This window comes from Penaeus monodon, chromosome 14 (assembly GCF_015228065.2).
Source record: "Penaeus monodon isolate SGIC_2016 chromosome 14, NSTDA_Pmon_1, whole genome shotgun sequence".
In the NCBI taxonomy this organism is placed as follows: domain Eukaryota; kingdom Metazoa; phylum Arthropoda; class Malacostraca; order Decapoda; family Penaeidae; genus Penaeus; species Penaeus monodon.
Window position 1 is genome coordinate 19,432,709 of NC_051399.1, and position 17,862 is coordinate 19,450,570.

The window sequence follows — 17,862 nt, forward strand, 5'->3', positions numbered from 1 at the left end:
ATATTTACCATTTTACATGCACAGGAGCAACTGTATTGGCCGTGTCCCAAGATGAGCTGCCTCACTTTCAACAGAAACTAGCGGATGAGGACGTGGCTTTCGAGGTCCAGAGTCGAGATCTCTCTCAGTGGGTGGACTTCCTCGCGTTTTCTGGCAGAAATGAGAATGCCTAATAAGAATTGGCCAAAATTCAATAAACACTTTAGCACGTGATCGGCGATATAATGCTAATAATGCTAATAAAGATAGTAGTAATGAGGATGATAATAATAGTAATAATGATAAAAATAAAAATAATTATAATGATAATAACAACAAAAGAATAATAATCATAATTTTGCTACTACTACTACCAGTAATAGCAATGATATAATGACAACAGTAACAACAATAATAATGGTAATAATGGTAATATTAATAATGATAATGATACTACTACTCTACTACTACTACTACTAATAGTAATGATATTGATTACAATAATGATAATGATAGTAGTAGTAATATTAATAGCAATGACAAGAAATGAATATGATAATGACAATGATAGTAACAATGACAACAACAACAGCAAATGATTATAATAACAATAATGATAATAATCCTTATTATCATTGGTATCTTCATTGTCATCACACAAACACACATATAAATGATGTGAATGCATGTGTTTGCAAACTAACAATATCTATCTATCTATCTATCTATATGTATACTTTTATGTATATATATGTATACTTTTATATATGTATATATACATACATATATATATATATATATATATATATATATATATATATATATATATATATATATATATCATCATCAATAACGGTATGCTCATGTTTGAGCAGCCGTGGACCTCTCCACCATCCTTCGCCACTAAACTCGATCTTACGCTTTTCTTTCCACTTGTACCATCGACAGCCCGCAAATATCTTTGATATTGTCGCTCAGTCTTGTCTTTGGTTTGCCTCTTCCTCTGTTTCCTATCACCATCCCTGTCAGCAAGTTTTTCTCAATACTTTTACTTCTCATTACATGACCAATAAACTTTAATTTCCTCCTGTTCAAGATGTCCAACAGTCGGTCTTTACAATTTATTTTTCTCAGCACTTCATCATTCGTCTTCTTCTCTGTCCAGCTAATATGCAGTACTCGTCTGTAACACCACATTTCAAAATTATTGATCTTTTTCTTGTCTATCTACTTCAGCACCCAACACTCAGAACCATATGATGCAATTGGGAAAACAATGAGTTCAATAACCTCAGCTTTGTCCGTAAGGTAATGCTTCGGTCTTTCCAGATGTTATTGAGAGCAATTGTGGCGTTTTTGGCAATGGTAATTCTTCTTTTTATCTCCGGTGAATCATCATATGTATTAGTTAAAACAGCTCCAAGATAAGTGAACTCTTTCACATTTTCCACAATCATTCCATTGATTGTAACATGTTCATCATTGTTCATTGCCGGTTATCTTGGCATTTCTTGGCATTAAGAAACAAGCCAGCCCTCTCGCTTGCTTCTCTAACTTCATCTAGTAGTTGTTGTAGTTCAGTGATACTGCTGGCAATCAAAACTATATCATCGGCGTACCTCAGATTTGATATTTTGTATCCTCCAACATCCACAGTTCCTTCAAAATTCTCTAGAGCACCTCTCATAATTGTTTCAGAATATATATATATATATATGTATATATATATATATATATATATATATATATATATATATATATAATATATATATGTATGTATGTATGTATATTTATCTCTCTCTTTGAATACACACACACACACACACACACACACACACACACACACACACACACACACACACACACACATACAGACACACACACACACACACACACACAAATAATATATATATATATATATATATATATATATATATATATATATATATATATATAGAGAGAGAGAGAGAGAGAGAGAGAGAGAGAGAGAGAGAGAGCGAGGGTGCGGGTTATTTAAGGTTAATTAAGCTTTGTGTTTCTCTGATCTTGACTTTCGCCCCAACAGATTGCTGTTGACCCCTCTTCCTTATGGCCAAATAGTGGAACTCCCGAAGGGCGTCGTTACTTTTGATCGCTACATGAACTACAAAGAAGTAAGCACATCATATTTATTTTTGTATTTGTGTTCAAAACAAGTATCATTCTTTCTTTTTGGAGAAGTTCAAGATAATGGTCGCATTGCTCTTTGTCCACTATCTACCTTTTTAATCAGTAATATTCTTCAACACTTCAGCCAAATTCGCTTCGGTCTCACCACTATTTTGAATTTAGCAGGCCATATATACTAGTGATCTGTAAAGTCTCTCTGGTCATTTGAAATTTGTAATTGTTATAATCATAAATAATACTCATAAATGAAGTTTCCACTGCATGTGTTAATTCCTGCTATTTCATATGTTTCTTCTTTTCTTTGATGTTCCTCGTTATCAAACTGCGGGGATTACACTATGCATTCTCATTACACTTCATTCCTTGCCTTACCCTAGAGTCTTCCCTCATCTCTTTGTTTCTTCTGCCAACTGGTCGTCATAACAGAAACAAAGTAAAAAATCATTATCTTCCCATCTCATTATACTATAAATGAATTTGTAAATCACTAACTATCATTTGTACAGTCTGCTCCGCTCCTGAAAAAAAACTTATCGTGCTCTGAAGAGATCATATATTTATCTCTCTTGAGTAATTATTATTATTTATTTATTTATTTATTTATTATAGATTTGTTGATCAGACCGGGTTTCGCATAAGTGGAGTATTAATTAAGGCTAAGAGTTGATTTATAAGAGGAACATCTGCAACTGAATTAATGATAGCTTGTAAGAGGCAAGACGATAACGTTCCTCACTTGTGAGGAGGATGTTGAATGAACAAATCTAAGAGGGTAGATGCAAAGAGGAACTGTTGATATCTGTATGCCAGGCAAAGTGCCATATCGAGTTCTCAAGGGAAAATTTATGAGGACGAATTCCCTGTAGAATGAATCAAGAAAGTAGAGGCTCAGATGGCAGAGCTTCGCAATGTTGACATTTTCGGGGGTTCCTCTCTACTGTCTCCCAAGTGCACCTATATCCTAGTCGTAGTCTGTGGAGAATGAATGCCTCTTTACGAGTATTGGTTCTTGCAATGAATGGTCTTTCATAAGAGGTAACCTCCTTGTACCAAATGGCTGAAGGAGAGTCTTTGGATACCCAGACTAGATGTTCTAGCCTGCTTTCTAATGAGATATGTCTGTGTGCAGCCTTCCGCAACTGCGATAGCTAGGAGAAATAACAGTATTGATATAGCTACAGTAATAGGCAGAGAATGCGGCTTGATCAGCTCTGTCATTTCCGGTAATGTGACGCTTTGATATCTTGTGACTAGTTGCTGGAGTTTAGCTATAGCAGATATGATAAGGTAGATATCACCTGAAGGGAAACCACTCTGAATTGCCTTTAACTGCAGAAAGGGGGTCAGTATGTGTGTGTGTGTGTGTGTGTGTGTGTGTGTGTGTGTGTGTGTGTGTGTGTGTGTGTGTGTGTGTGTGTGTGTGTGTGTGTGTGTGTGCTTGCGTGCGTGCTCTTTGTCCTTGGTAAGAGCATATAAAAGTGCTTTGAAATATGGCATAGAGTTCAACCCAAAGGGTAGAGCAATTGTCTGATAGTCTCCAGCCTGCAGTATAGTCTGGGTATTGGCTGGCAGCTGCAGAGTTCCCAGTAGAGTAGTTTACAGAATGTATATTTTTATCTCACTGCTGGAAATTGAATTGTTTATGGAGTCAGCAACTTTCTGTAATACCCTGTGGACTACAGTGTGCCTTCTTTGTTGGCAGAGGAGTAATTATGGCCTGGAAAGGGGTATCAAACCATGTGGGAAGTGGCTCATAAAAAATGTGACTAAGGCAATTTTGTTTTTTCTCCCGTTGTATGATACTATCTTGGATAGCTAGGGGAGGTTCAGGGGGTCGCCAGAAGTATAAATGGCTGAAGATTTAGTAGGGTTTATCCGGAGTCTGATCCAATTGCATTCCCTGGATATGATGTCAAGTGCATGTTCAATATGTGTATATCTGTGTTGGCCAGTGAATACTAACTGAAGGTTATCAGTGTAAGCGAAGAGTTTTGTACCTGCTTGAAAAGAAAGTTGAACCAAATGCTCAACCAAGTGGCTAAATAGGAAAGGGCTAATGGTGTAACCTTTTCAAAATATAGAATGCGGGCTGTACTCCTTTTTCTGCAAGAATTGCGGTGATAGAAGTAGGATCAGCAAGTTCGAAAGCTTTCTTCAAGTCTAACATGGCTAAGATGGTTTTGGGGCGTCATGGAGGGATCGTAGAGTGATAATATTGTCTAAGGTGCTTAAATGTTTGTGAAGTGCATAAAGGTGAGGGTGAGGGTCTGGTATACTGTATCTTAGTCTGTTCAGGAATATTCATTCCATGTTTTTTTCCAACACAGCTAAGGAGGGATATGGGCCTGCAAGCAGTCCGGTCTGTAGACTTGGGTATTGGAATTTTGCGTGCATGCTTCCAAGTTGTAGGTAACTTGCAGTGAGACCATGCCACATTAAATAAATTCAGAAGATGGTGGGTACCATTTCTGCTTAACTGGTAAAGAAATTGGTATGATATGCCATCATCACCAGGAGAGCTGGACTTGTCTCTTGAGCAACTCCTTCAAGTTTTTATGAAACTCATTCGTCCTTCTATGTAGCGATGCCCCACATCTAGTTTGATTCCATTCATCTCATCCTCCCGCCTCTCAACGGAGTACTGAAACCTTCGACACTCAGAATACTGTGCTTCCCGCTTCTCCCGAACGTTGCCTCCCTCTCTTTGACTGCTGCAATATCGGTCTCCCTTGTCTTCTCGAAAAAACCGACATAAAGCAAGACGCCAACTGTCTCATTTTTCTCTTTGATCTTTTTTCTTTCCTTCTTCTAAATGTAGGGTTTCTCTGTCGTCGTTTTTCTTTCCCTAATATGAAAAGAAAAAAAAATTAATCGATTTCCCCAAGCGGTGATTGGCTTCTCAAGTGCCGTACATTTATCTAATATGTTTCTCCGTATGCCCCTCAGCCGATGCAGGATATTTAGCATGTGTTATCATTGTACCATTAACACAGAAGAAATACAGTAAACCTCCTCCATGATTACAGATAATGTCATACATAGAAGAATTACCCAGCAAGTACCCAGATAAGGTTAATTTAGAGGAGCTTGGTCGTAGCAACGAGGACAGACCCATATACCTTATCACAATTAATAGGAACAATAACTCTCGCAAAACTGAGAAGCCTGTCATATTCATTGAATCAGGTATGTATTACAACAAAATCCGATGCAAAGAATATCCGTTATTTAACGAATATATCATTTCTATAGAGAATGAAGGATATGTACAAAGGATCTTCATTTGAGCCAAGCAATCTCTCTGCAGGGGCGCACGCGAGGGAGTGGGTGTCCCCGGCCTCGGCGCTGTACCTGGTGGAGCGCCTGCTGGAGAGCCCGTCCCTCCTGCGCAATGCCGAGTGGCGCGTCGTCCCGCTGCTCAACCCCGACGGCTACGTCTACTCCTGGAACCATGTACGCTCTCAAACACACTCACTCACCCACCCAAACACCCACCCACCCACTCACTCACTCACTCGCTCACTCACTCGCTCACTCGCTCACTCGCTCACTCACTCACTCACTCACTCGCTCACTCACTCGCTCACCCACCCAAACACTCATTCATCACTCACTCACTCCACTCCCCACTCACTCACACACTCGCTCACTCACTCACTCACTCACTCACTCACGACTCATTCATTAATTCATTCATCATTCATTCATTCATTCACTCACTCCATTCACTCACTCACTCACTCACTCACTCGCTCACTTCACTCACTCACTCGCTCACTCACTCCACTCACTCTTCACTCGCTCACTCCTCACGCAATCATTCACTCGCTCACTCACTAACTCACTCACTCACTGATTCATTCATTCCTTCATTCATTTCACACTCACCTCACTCACTCGTTCACTCACTAACTCACTCACCGCTCGATCATCACTCACTCATCATTCCTTTATCTTCACTCAACTCGCTCACTCGCTCTACTCGCTGCACTCGCTCACTCGTCACTCATTCACTCACTCGCTCGCCACTTCACTTCACTCACTCACTCACTCGCCACTCACTCACTCACTCGCTCACTCACTCACTCACTCACTCACTCACTCACTCATTCATTCATTTCATTCATTCATTCCACTCACTCACTCGTTCCCACTCACTCACTCCTCACTAACTCATCATTCATTCATCATCATCACTCGCTCACTCGCTCACTCACTCACTACCTACCTCACTCACTCACTCACTCGCTAACTCACTCACTCATTCATTCACTCACTCACTCGCTCGCTCACCCTGCACTCACCCACTCACTACTCACTCGCTCACTCACTCATCACTCATCACTCACTCCACTCGCTCGCTCAACACTCACTCACTCACTCCCACTCGCTCATCACTCACTCACTCACCACTCACTCACTCACTCGCTCACTCGCTACCACACTTCACTCACCACTCATCAACAATCACTCTCGCTCACTCACTCACGCGCCTCGGTCACTCATCTCCACTCACTCACTCTCACTCGCTCACTCACTCACTCGTTCACACACTCACTACTTCACTCATTCAGTCATTCAGTCATCAGTCACTCACTCACTCACTCGTTCACTCACTCGCTCACTCATCACTCACTCACTCACTCACTCACTCATTCACTCACTCACTCACTCAGCGCTCGCTACACTCACTCACTCACTCACTCACCCTACCACCCACCCACCCACTCCATCACTCACTCACTCACTCATTCATTCATTCATTCATTCATTCACTCACTCACTCGCTCGCTCGCTCGCTCAATCGCTCGACTCGTCACTCCCTCACTCACTCAATCACTCGCTCATCTCATCACTCACTCACTCGCTCAACTCGCTCACTCATCACTCATCATTCATTCATAACTCGCTCACTCATCACCATCGCTCACTCACTCACTCCACTCATTAATTCATTCATTCATTCATTCATTCATCACTCACTCACTCGCTCACCATTCACTCACTCGCTCGCTCACTCACTCACTCACTCGGAGTCGCTCAACTCACTCACTCACTACTACTCACTCACTCACTCATCATTCACTCACTCACCACTCACCCACCCAAACCACCCACCGACCCATTCACTCATTCACTCACCTCCACTCCACTCACTCATTCATTCACTCACTCACGCGCTCGTTCACTCACTCACCACTCGCCTCCTAAATCACTCACTCACTCACTACTTTATCGCTCACTCACTCATCACTCACCTCACCCTACCACCCACCCACCCACCATCACTACTCCTCACTCACTCGCTCACTAAACCGCACTCACACACCCACCCACCACTCACTCATCACTCACTGACTCACCTCACCCTTCGCTCACTCGCTCACGGCCTCACTCACTCACTCACTCACTCGCTCACTAACTCACTCACTCACTCACTCGCTCACTCACTCACTCTACTCACTGATTCATTCAGCACTCAACTCACTCACCCACCAAAACCCACCCACCCACCCACTCACTCATTCAGCACTCACTCACTCACTCACTCACTCACTCGCTCGCTCACTCACTCACTCATTCACTCGCTGCACTCACTCGCTCAATCACTCACTCCCACTCGCCCACTCGCTCACTCGCGCTCACTCACTCACTCACGCACTCAATTCATTCATTCCAGGCACTCATCGCTCACCAAACAATCACTCACCAACCACTCATCACTCACTCGATCACTCGCTCACTCGCTACTCACTCACTCACTCCACCTCATCATTCATTCACTCACTCGCTCACTCACTCGCTCACTCACTCACTCACTCACTAATTCATTCATTCACTCACTCACTCGCTCACTCGCTCGCTCACTCACTCACTCACTCGCTCACGCACTCACTCGCTCACTCGCTCACTCGCTCACTCCGCAATCAACGCTCATCAAGCACTCACTCACCCTCCCACCCACCACCCACTCACTCATCACTCACTCACTTCACTCACTCACTCACTCATTCACTCCACTCACTCACTCGCTCACCAGTCACTCACTCACCCTCCACGAGACCCACCCACCCACCCACACTCACCTCATCAATCACTCACTCATTCCCACCCAACCACCACCACTCACTCACTCACGCCATCACGCTCACTCGCTCACTTGTCACTCACTCACTCCACTCGCTCGCTAACTCACTCACTCACTCATTCATCCACTCACTCGCTACTATTCACTCACTCAATTCATTATTCATTCATTAATTCAGGGCATTCATTCACTCCACGACGCACTCACAGACTCACCTCTAACTCACTAACTCACCCTCTCACCCACCCACCCACCCACTCCCTCACTCACTCACTCACTCACTCACTAGTTCACTCGCTCACTCACTCACACACCCACACACTCACCCACCCACCACCACCCACTCACTCACCCACCACCCACAACACACTCACGCACTCACTCACTCACTCACTCACTCACCGACTCACCTAACTCACTTACACTCCACTCACTCACTCGCTGTCACTCATCATTACATCCTTCACTCTCCACCCACCACCCACCATCCACTCGACTCACTCACTCACTCACCTCACTCACTCTTAAATTCTACTCACTCCACTCACTCAATTCACTCACTCACTGCACTCACTCGCTCACTCAGTCACTCAGTCACTTCACTCACCGCTCACTCCCTCACTCACGCACTCAGTCATTCACCATCACTCCCACTGCTCGTAGCTCACTCACTCACTCACTCACTCGCTCACTCAGGCATTCACGCACACACTCATTCACTCATTCAGTCAGTCACTCACTCGCTCACTCACTCACCGCTCACTCACTCCTCACTCATTCATTCACTCACTACTCATTCGCTTCACCTCACTACACACCCAAAACAACCACCCACCACCACCCACCCACCCATTCCACTCACTCACTCACTTACTCACTCGCTCACTCATTCACCCACACACCCACCACTCATCACTCACTCGGTCACTCGCTCATTCACTCACTCACTCACTCACTCAACTCCCTCATCCCTCACTCACCCGCTCATCACTCACTCACTCATATTCACTCACTCCCTCATTCGCTCCACTCACTCCCCACACCCAAAACACCCACCCACACACACACACACTCATCACGATCACTCACTTCACTCACTCGATCACTATTCAACTCTCTCACTCATTCACTCACTCATGCATTCATCATTCACTCATCTCACTCACTCGCTCACTCACACACACAAACCCCACCACCCACACACTCATCACTCACTCGTCACTCACTCACCCACACACCCACCCCACCCACTCACTCATCACTCACTCGGTCACTCGCTCATTCACTCCACTCACTACTCACTCACTCACTCATCACTCACTCAATCACTCATTCGCTCACTCACTCACACACACAAACACCCACACACCCCACACACCAACCTATCCACTCACTCACTCACTCACTCGCTCACTCACTCACTCATCACCCACCCACCACTCACTCACGCACTCACTCACTCGCTCACTCGCTCATTCACTCACCACTCGCTCACTCGCTCATTCACTCACTCACTCACTAACTCGCAACCGCACTCACTCACTCACTCATTTCATTCATCACTCACGCACTCACTCACCTCCGACCAATCGAGCCACCACTCATTCGCTCACTCACTCACTCACTCACTCACTCATCAAGAATTGATTCACCCCATCACTCCTCACCCACCCCACTCACTCACTCTTCACTCACGCGCTCACTCCTCATAACTCATTCACTCACTCGCTCACTCAACTCCACTCACTCGCTCACTCACTCACTCATCATTCGCTCACTCACTCACTCACTCACTCACTTCGCCTCACTCACTCATTCATTAATTTATTCACATTCACTCACTCACTCTCCCACTCACCCACCCATCCACCCCCCACTCACTCACTCACTCATTCACTCACTCGCTCACTCACTCACTCATTCACTCACTCACTCATTGAATCAGTGAATTGAAAGAGGCCTATGTCCTCCATTGGAATGAATGGCTGTTGAAAGAAAGAAAGAAAAAAAATATAGACACACACCACCACAACACACCCACAAAACACACACACCAACACAACCACACCCACACACAACACACAACACCCACAACAACACAACACCAACAACACAACAAACAACCCACCACAACACCACACCAAAAAAAACCACACACACACAACCACACCAACACCCCCACCACACCACACAGTGTGTGTGAATTGCTGGTTGTTTTGGGGCCTTGTATGACCTTACTTCGTCGTTAGTGAGTAAAGTCTTCCCTAGACCCTTTGACCTTGACCCTCCTCCTGAAACCTATCTACCACTATATAATCTTCTCAAAATTCTCTTTGTATCCATTTTAGTGAATCATTCGTCTGAAACGGAGATTCTCGTGAAGCGTTCGATTTTATATTTCTTATTTTATGTTACACGTTTACGTTATCTGTATTTGTGTTTTTGTGTGGTTATGTATATTATCCATCTATCTATCATCTGTCTATCTACCTATCTATCTATCTTCTGTCTGTCTATCTACCTGTCTATCTAGCTATCTTCTGTGTATAGATAGACAGATGATAGCTAGATAGACATATGTAAATATATGTATATATATACATATATATATATATATATATATATATATATATATAATATTATATATATATATATATATTATAAAATTATATGCATGTATATATCTATATATGTATACATGTATGTATGTATATATATGTATATATATGCATATATATGTATATATATAAGTATATATATATGTGTGTGTGTGTATGTGTGTGTGTGTGTGTGTGTGTGTGTGTGTGTGTGTGTGTGTGTGTGTGTGTGTGTGTGTGTGTGTGTGTGTGTAGGTATGTATGGATATACCGTGTATATATAAAAAAAATATATATATAACACACACACACACACACACACACACCACACACACACACACACACACCACACACACACACACATATATATATATATATATATATATATATATATATATATATAATAATATATATATATATATATGTCTTTATGCATATTTCCGTCTACTCGGAATATTCTGATCGTAAATCCTACAATTTTCCATTGCCCTTCTAACACACATATCCATATGCGTCTATCGTTCACAGGACCGTCTGTGGAGGAAAAAAAACCGGGTCCCCCTCGTCTGGACCCTCAGTGTTTTTCGGCGTCGATTTGAACAGGAAAACTTTGCATACCATTGGGGAGGCGAGTGAACTTTTTTTCTTATCTGAAGCATTATGACGCGAAGTTTAAGCTTGTAGTTTTGCAGAATCCGCAAATCACTTATTAAAACGACAATCCCCTATACTTTCCCAGAGGTTTGGCAGTAGCACTAAAAGCCCCTGCTCTGCCCATATACCAGGGGTCCCTCATCCATTCAGTGAAACCCCGAGGACCACAAGCGCTTAGGGATGCTGTTCCTTGAAGTTCAGAATAGAACCAAGGTAAAATAAGCTTGGTCATGTGTATAGGTGTTTTTTTTTGCTATGCTTTCTTTTAAACAAGTACAGTTTCATTTTATAAACCTTGTTTCATTATTTTTAGGCCTATCTGTCGCTTTCAACTCATACGGGCAATTTGTTCCTGTATCCTTGGGGTTTACCCCCCACAGCAGTCAAACCACTCTAAAAACAGGAGAAAAACTGGTCAGTTTTATACAATGCAATTTATCTTGATGGTTAATATATTCATATAATTTCCTTTTTTTGACAAACAGATAATTGTTTAAAAGCTTAGGTGCGTTAAACGAAATGACTTATTTTCCAGCTACAAGCCCACACCTCAAAAAACTTATGAATATGTCCCCTTTTTCAGGTGACCATGGGCAGAAGGGAAATGGCAAGGAAAGATAAAAGTCTGCAAGTGGAGCAAATTACACCATTAGTGGCAAACAGGCATATTTTTAAGTACAAATGGTTTTTAAATTTTAGAAATTTTAAAAATGTTTCCTTTTTTCTTCCCATCATAATTACATATTTATAATATGATATATAAAAAGTAATTATATAATAATATAAGTAAAAATTAGTATTAGTATATTTTATATGATATTTATCTTTTCCATCATTCCATTTAAACCGTTTTTTTTGTTGGCTCATGTTTTGAAGCAGGGCCGATGGACCTTTTTCCCAAGCATCCATTCCGCCCACTCCAAAACTTCGATTTTTGCTGCCTTTTTTCTTGTTCCAACTTAGTTAACCGTCCTTTGGAACAAACCCGCAAATATATCTTTAGGGTGTTGTTCCGCTTTCCAGTCTTGGTTCACTTCGTTGTTTGCCCTTTTCCTCCCTGAATCCATATCACAAATCCCTGTCAAAGGGCAAAGTTTAAATTTCCAATAATACATTTTTTTACCCTTGCCATGTTACAATGGAACCAATAACCTTTTTAATGTTTCCCCTGTTTTCAAGACCAACTAAACCCGGTTTGGTTTTCCTCACCACAATTTATTTTATCTTCAAGCATCCCCAATATTCATTAATCGTTTTTTCTTCCCCTTCTGTCCCGTTCAAACAAACACGTAGTCCCGTCTGCAAAGCCACATTTCCCAAAACCTTTTTGGACCCTTTTCTTTTTTCAATCTTTATCCACCCCTTCTATCAAAATCTATCTATTATTCCCCTCTCCTATATTATATATTTTACTACATTACATATATATAAATATTATTCCCAATAATTCTACTTTATTACATATATATTATATTTCAACATACCATTATTTATATTCCATAATAAAATATGATAATATTATATTATATCCAATTATTTAATTTATTATTATATTACATACCACAAATTATTAGGCATAATAGACTAATGAGCCAAACAAACATAAAATATACTTTTACTACACAACCACATACAACCAACACCACACTACCATCAATCATCAAACATACACACCAAAACCACACACATACAATTAACATAATATATATTATAATAAATATATTAATATTATATTAATATATATATATATATATTAATATATTATATATAATATATATAAATTATATTTTATATATAATATAAATATATATAAAAAATATATGATTTAAAAAAAAACAACATACAAAACCACACAAATATAAAAATTAATATAATATTAATATTATATTATATATAATAAAACACCACACCAATCTGGATCCCTTGCAGTCCTGAATAGCCAGGAAGCCTCAGGACGGACTGGGTGGGCGAGCCTGGGGCGTGCCCTTCGTATACACCATGGAAGCTCAGGGGACACAGGGAATTTCAGCCTTCCATCTTCCTGGAAGAAGCTGAATCCCCTCAAACGGTAGAAAAATCTTTCTATTACGGTTTACTTTATTTATAAGAAGCAAAAATTTTTGTAAAATACCATTCCACGGTAATGGAAAACAAATATCTATGAACCTATTCATGCTTTTGTTTACAATTGATATGTAAGAAGTTAAGTGGTAAAATTTAAACTAAGACAATGTTATTCTGCCTCTAGGGAGAAGGACCTCTGGGCAAGCCCATGGAAAATATCTTGGAAGGCAAACTTGAGAAGGAAGAAGAAGAAAACGCAAGAGGAAACTAATGGGAGTTTCCTCTGGAGAAAAGAGGAGGCAACTAGGGGAAAACAAAGGCCTCTATTTCTTCGTCTTGTGGATTATGTATTTTTATTTGGAAAGGTTCAGCACACACCACACAACACCCACAACAACACACACACACCCCACCACACACACAAACCCACACACACCACACACACACCAAACACCACACACACAACCAACCACCACACACAACACAACCTGAGTATGAGTATATGCCATCCGGTAGTGGGATTTTTTGGTCCTGAGGAATATGGAAAGTCCACGTCTTAGCCGCTATTGGGTCCCCAGGGCCCCCCACTTCGACCCCAGAGTGGAAAACAACCTGTTTAGGGTCCTCCTCCCATCTATGAGATAAATAGAAAATATAAGGGTAGAGAAGAAGACTTCTTTTAGCCCTTGGCTGGCAAGCTTCTTCTTGAGACTGTTGTCCTCAATAAAAAAAACCTGCCAGGAAAGGCAATGGGGAAAAAACCACCTTGACTGATCTTTCCCTTGTATTTATGGCAAAAATATCTCAGGAAAATGTTCCCTCAGTCCCGAGGAAAAAGACTTGGTTCCAAATTAAGTGAATTAAACAGAGAAACAAAAGGGTCCATGGAGAAAAAATGGGAATGCCAAAAATTGAGGCTGTCGTAGGAACAGAAGCCAACTAGAAAAAAAATAATTATAATATTAATTAAATAATAATATATAATATATATATATATAATAATATATAATATATTATAATATATATATAATATAGATAAAATAATATATATAATATATATATATATATATTTTTATTAAATATATTATTATTATATAATATATATATTAATTATATATTATATTTATAATATAATTATTATATTATAATATATATGGAGAAAATGGATGCCCAAAAAAAATGAGCTGTCGTAGGACAGAGCCACTAGAAGAAGAATATTATATAATATATATATAATATATATATAATTATTATATTATATTATTATATATATAATTATATATATTAATATGTATATATATAATATATATATATATATTATATATTTATTATATAATATATTATACCAACACAACCACACACACAAACAACAACCCCACACACCAGTGTATTGCATATAACATATAATGCACGTTATAATGTTTCTGTTTTTTATTAAGTTCATCATTTAATGTTCTAGGGGTTATATTAAATAAAAAAAAAAAATGTGTAATACACGAATCATTGCCCCTTGGATTCTTGATGAATAATTTAATGCATGCAAAAGTCTAGGAAAAAAAAACGTTATTGGCATTACGTGGAAACATCATGTCCATGAGTCTCCACTCCGAGAAAGGACCTTCGAGTCTAGCGGAAAGACCCAGTCATTGGTGTCATTTCCAGAAAAGCCCATTGTATCTAAAATTCTGTTTATGCATTATGTTATAATATTATATATATATATATATATATAATATTATATATATATATATTATATATATAATATATATATTTCATACATGCACATGCACACCACCCACACACCAACACACACACACACCAACACACACACACACACCCACACACAATATGTATTACATGTTACATATACATAATATACACATATAACAACATACATATATACTTATATATATACAGATATACATATATAAGTATGTGTTATACAAATTTTACATCTATCTATCTATCTGTGGTGTAAAGCGTTTTTGTGTTTTATGTGTGGAGTGTGGTTGTGGTGTGTGGTGTGTGTGCTTGCGTGTACATGTGTGTGTGTGTGTGTGTGGTGTTGGGTGGTGTGTGTGGTGTGTGTGTGTGGGTTGTTGTGTGTGGTTTGGTTGTGTGGTGGTGTGTGTGTGTTGTGTGGTGTGTTTTGGTGTGTTGTGGGTGGGTGCGTTGTGTGTTGTGTGTGTGGTGTCAGTGGATAGCGTATGTGTAACAAACCTTGTCCTTAAATGTTTCGCACGGGCGTAAACAAAAAAACGAAAACTATAGTTCTTTTCCAGTCAATGAGTAGTAAAATGTCAGCAGATGAGATGCAGTTCCGCCAAGCGGAATCGGTATTTCTTAAGCAGTGGGCCCCGGGAGAGGTGGCCGAGGAAGGAGAGAGCAGCGGTCAGAAGTGTTTTTCAGTGTGTGGCTGCTTTTTACAAAAGTATTTCATTAAACTCATTGGGTTACGATTGGCGCGTCGCGTTTTCCTACAGTAAACAAGACATTATGGATCATAAACACACTGAGGGCTGCTCTGCTTGCAATAGGTAGCGAATCATGGCTTAAACGTAATGACATCACAGGAATGGGCATCACCATAAAGATGCTGTTCGCCTATTTGTTACAGTCATGGTACCACCATTCTCCTAACTTTGGAAATACTTCTGTGTGAATTTACATAATGCAGTTATATAATATGGCAATTGTACAATATACACAACATATGATATAATAAACCTGTTACTTAATATGTGTCTTTGTACTGAATGATTTATAGCTACAACTGGAAATCGATATTACTGTAAAGGGCGCAAATTCCATTCTGATGGACACGTGGCACTGAGGACGGGCCTGGGGTAAAAACTTATTAATGGGCATGGTGTACGAGAAAAGAAAAACCAGGAAGTCTAGGAACAAAACATGAGGGTAACATCAAAGATATATCAGGATTAAGCATTGTATGAGTGATAAGAAAGGCGAAAGCAGAGTTAGAATTGGACATTTCTTTTGCAGAAGTGCCACGGCCGATCGGTCAAAACGATCAGAACCGCCACCTTTGCATAGAAGACTAGTTTAATTTCTAGAAAAATGATTTCCATGTACATATGTTTCTCACGAATACACAGAAAACACACACACCACAAAATTAATATCTATGAAACTGGAGTTACGTAAGGCCATTCATAATTTCCAATCTCACACAAAACGCACGCACGCACAGCCAAACCCACCACACATATACATTAAGATTACAGCCTCCCATTACGAGAAAACCAGTGTTTTCAACTGCACCTGGACTAGTAAACACTTTTGAGGATAATTATTCTTTTATACCATAGTAAGGACTACTACAAGGAACCAAAAATTATTTATTGTCCAACGTTTCACTAAACAATGAATGAACACAACAATACCAATGACACTCTATACATGAACTGCATGGCGGCCTGCCCTGCTGGCTGGAATGATGAAAAATAGACTGGCATATTGTTGCTTTTAGAAAAAAATCATGTTTTATCCTGCAGTGGAGGCCGCACTATATCCAAGTATTTTTTGGAGATATTTCGTATTATTTTCCTGGCTACGGCATTTCAGGCATGAGGTAGTGCGCGTCTGTCCGTGATCGCGTGCAGACGTTTTTCCTCGCCTGCTGCGACGTCTGCCTGCCGGAGGGAGCCAGGACCCCGTTTCGAACTGTGAGTTTTGTCTGGTGCTTTCTTTTGTGAAAACCACTGAAAAAATTGTTAAATTCATGTGTGGGACTGGCATGGTAAAAATAAAATTGTTTTTCTATGGAAGAATATATTTTTTAGAGGAACGGAGAAAAATCATATGTTTTGGCCAAGTGGGAATATACTGAAAAAATTCCGTTATCGCTGTGGAAGATATAGTTCATATCTTATCTTTGTTTATATTTATTCACTCCGGTATTTCACAATAACCGATAAGTTGTCCTGTTTGCAAAGCAGTCAGTGCTAGCAATAATAGAAAAACAGTCTTAGCCTCAAATTGTGTATTGCAATGCCCCAGGTGTGTGCTGCGAGGGAGCGGTGCGTGGGAATCATGGCTAGGATAAGGAAGGGGCTGCTTCTGCTGCTGACTCAGGTGGTGGTCCAGCGCGCAGAAATTTCCCCGCCGTTTAGTCACCGTGGGGTAAGATATTTTGTCAACTCAGACAGTACACCTCGCCTTCACAAAGAACCGCAAGTATTGCATTCAGCTCTAGTTTCTTTCATCTTCATACAAAGGAGTCACTTCAGTCAGTGGCGGCAATAGTGCTCGGCCGAGACTAGGACGTGGTGCCTTCTGGGTCAGGAGCGT

At 40.4% G+C, this 17,862-nt stretch overlaps 2 protein-coding genes across 2 annotated transcripts in view; both read left to right on the plus strand.

Moving 5' to 3' along the window:
• LOC119580607 (mast cell carboxypeptidase A-like) overlaps positions 1-11,665 on the plus strand; it is a 17,523-nt gene extending 5,858 nt beyond the window's left edge. The window contains exons 4-9 of the mRNA XM_037928717.1: positions 25-127; positions 2,045-2,132; positions 5,175-5,334; positions 5,456-5,601; positions 11,362-11,412; positions 11,573-11,665. Of these exons, the coding sequence (XP_037784645.1) occupies positions 25-127; positions 2,045-2,132; positions 5,175-5,334; positions 5,456-5,601; positions 11,362-11,412; positions 11,573-11,665 (641 nt within the window). The remainder of the gene's footprint in view (positions 1-24; positions 128-2,044; positions 2,133-5,174; positions 5,335-5,455; positions 5,602-11,361; positions 11,413-11,572) is intronic.
• Positions 11,666-15,848: 4,183 nt separating this feature from the next.
• LOC119580608 (putative metallocarboxypeptidase ecm14) overlaps positions 15,849-17,862 on the plus strand; it is a 9,324-nt gene continuing 7,310 nt past the window's right edge. Inside the window, exons 1-3 of the mRNA XM_037928718.1 lie at positions 15,849-15,942; positions 16,089-16,207; positions 17,572-17,744. Coding sequence (XP_037784646.1) covers positions 15,849-15,942; positions 16,089-16,207; positions 17,572-17,744 — 386 coding nt within the window. The remainder of the gene's footprint in view (positions 15,943-16,088; positions 16,208-17,571; positions 17,745-17,862) is intronic.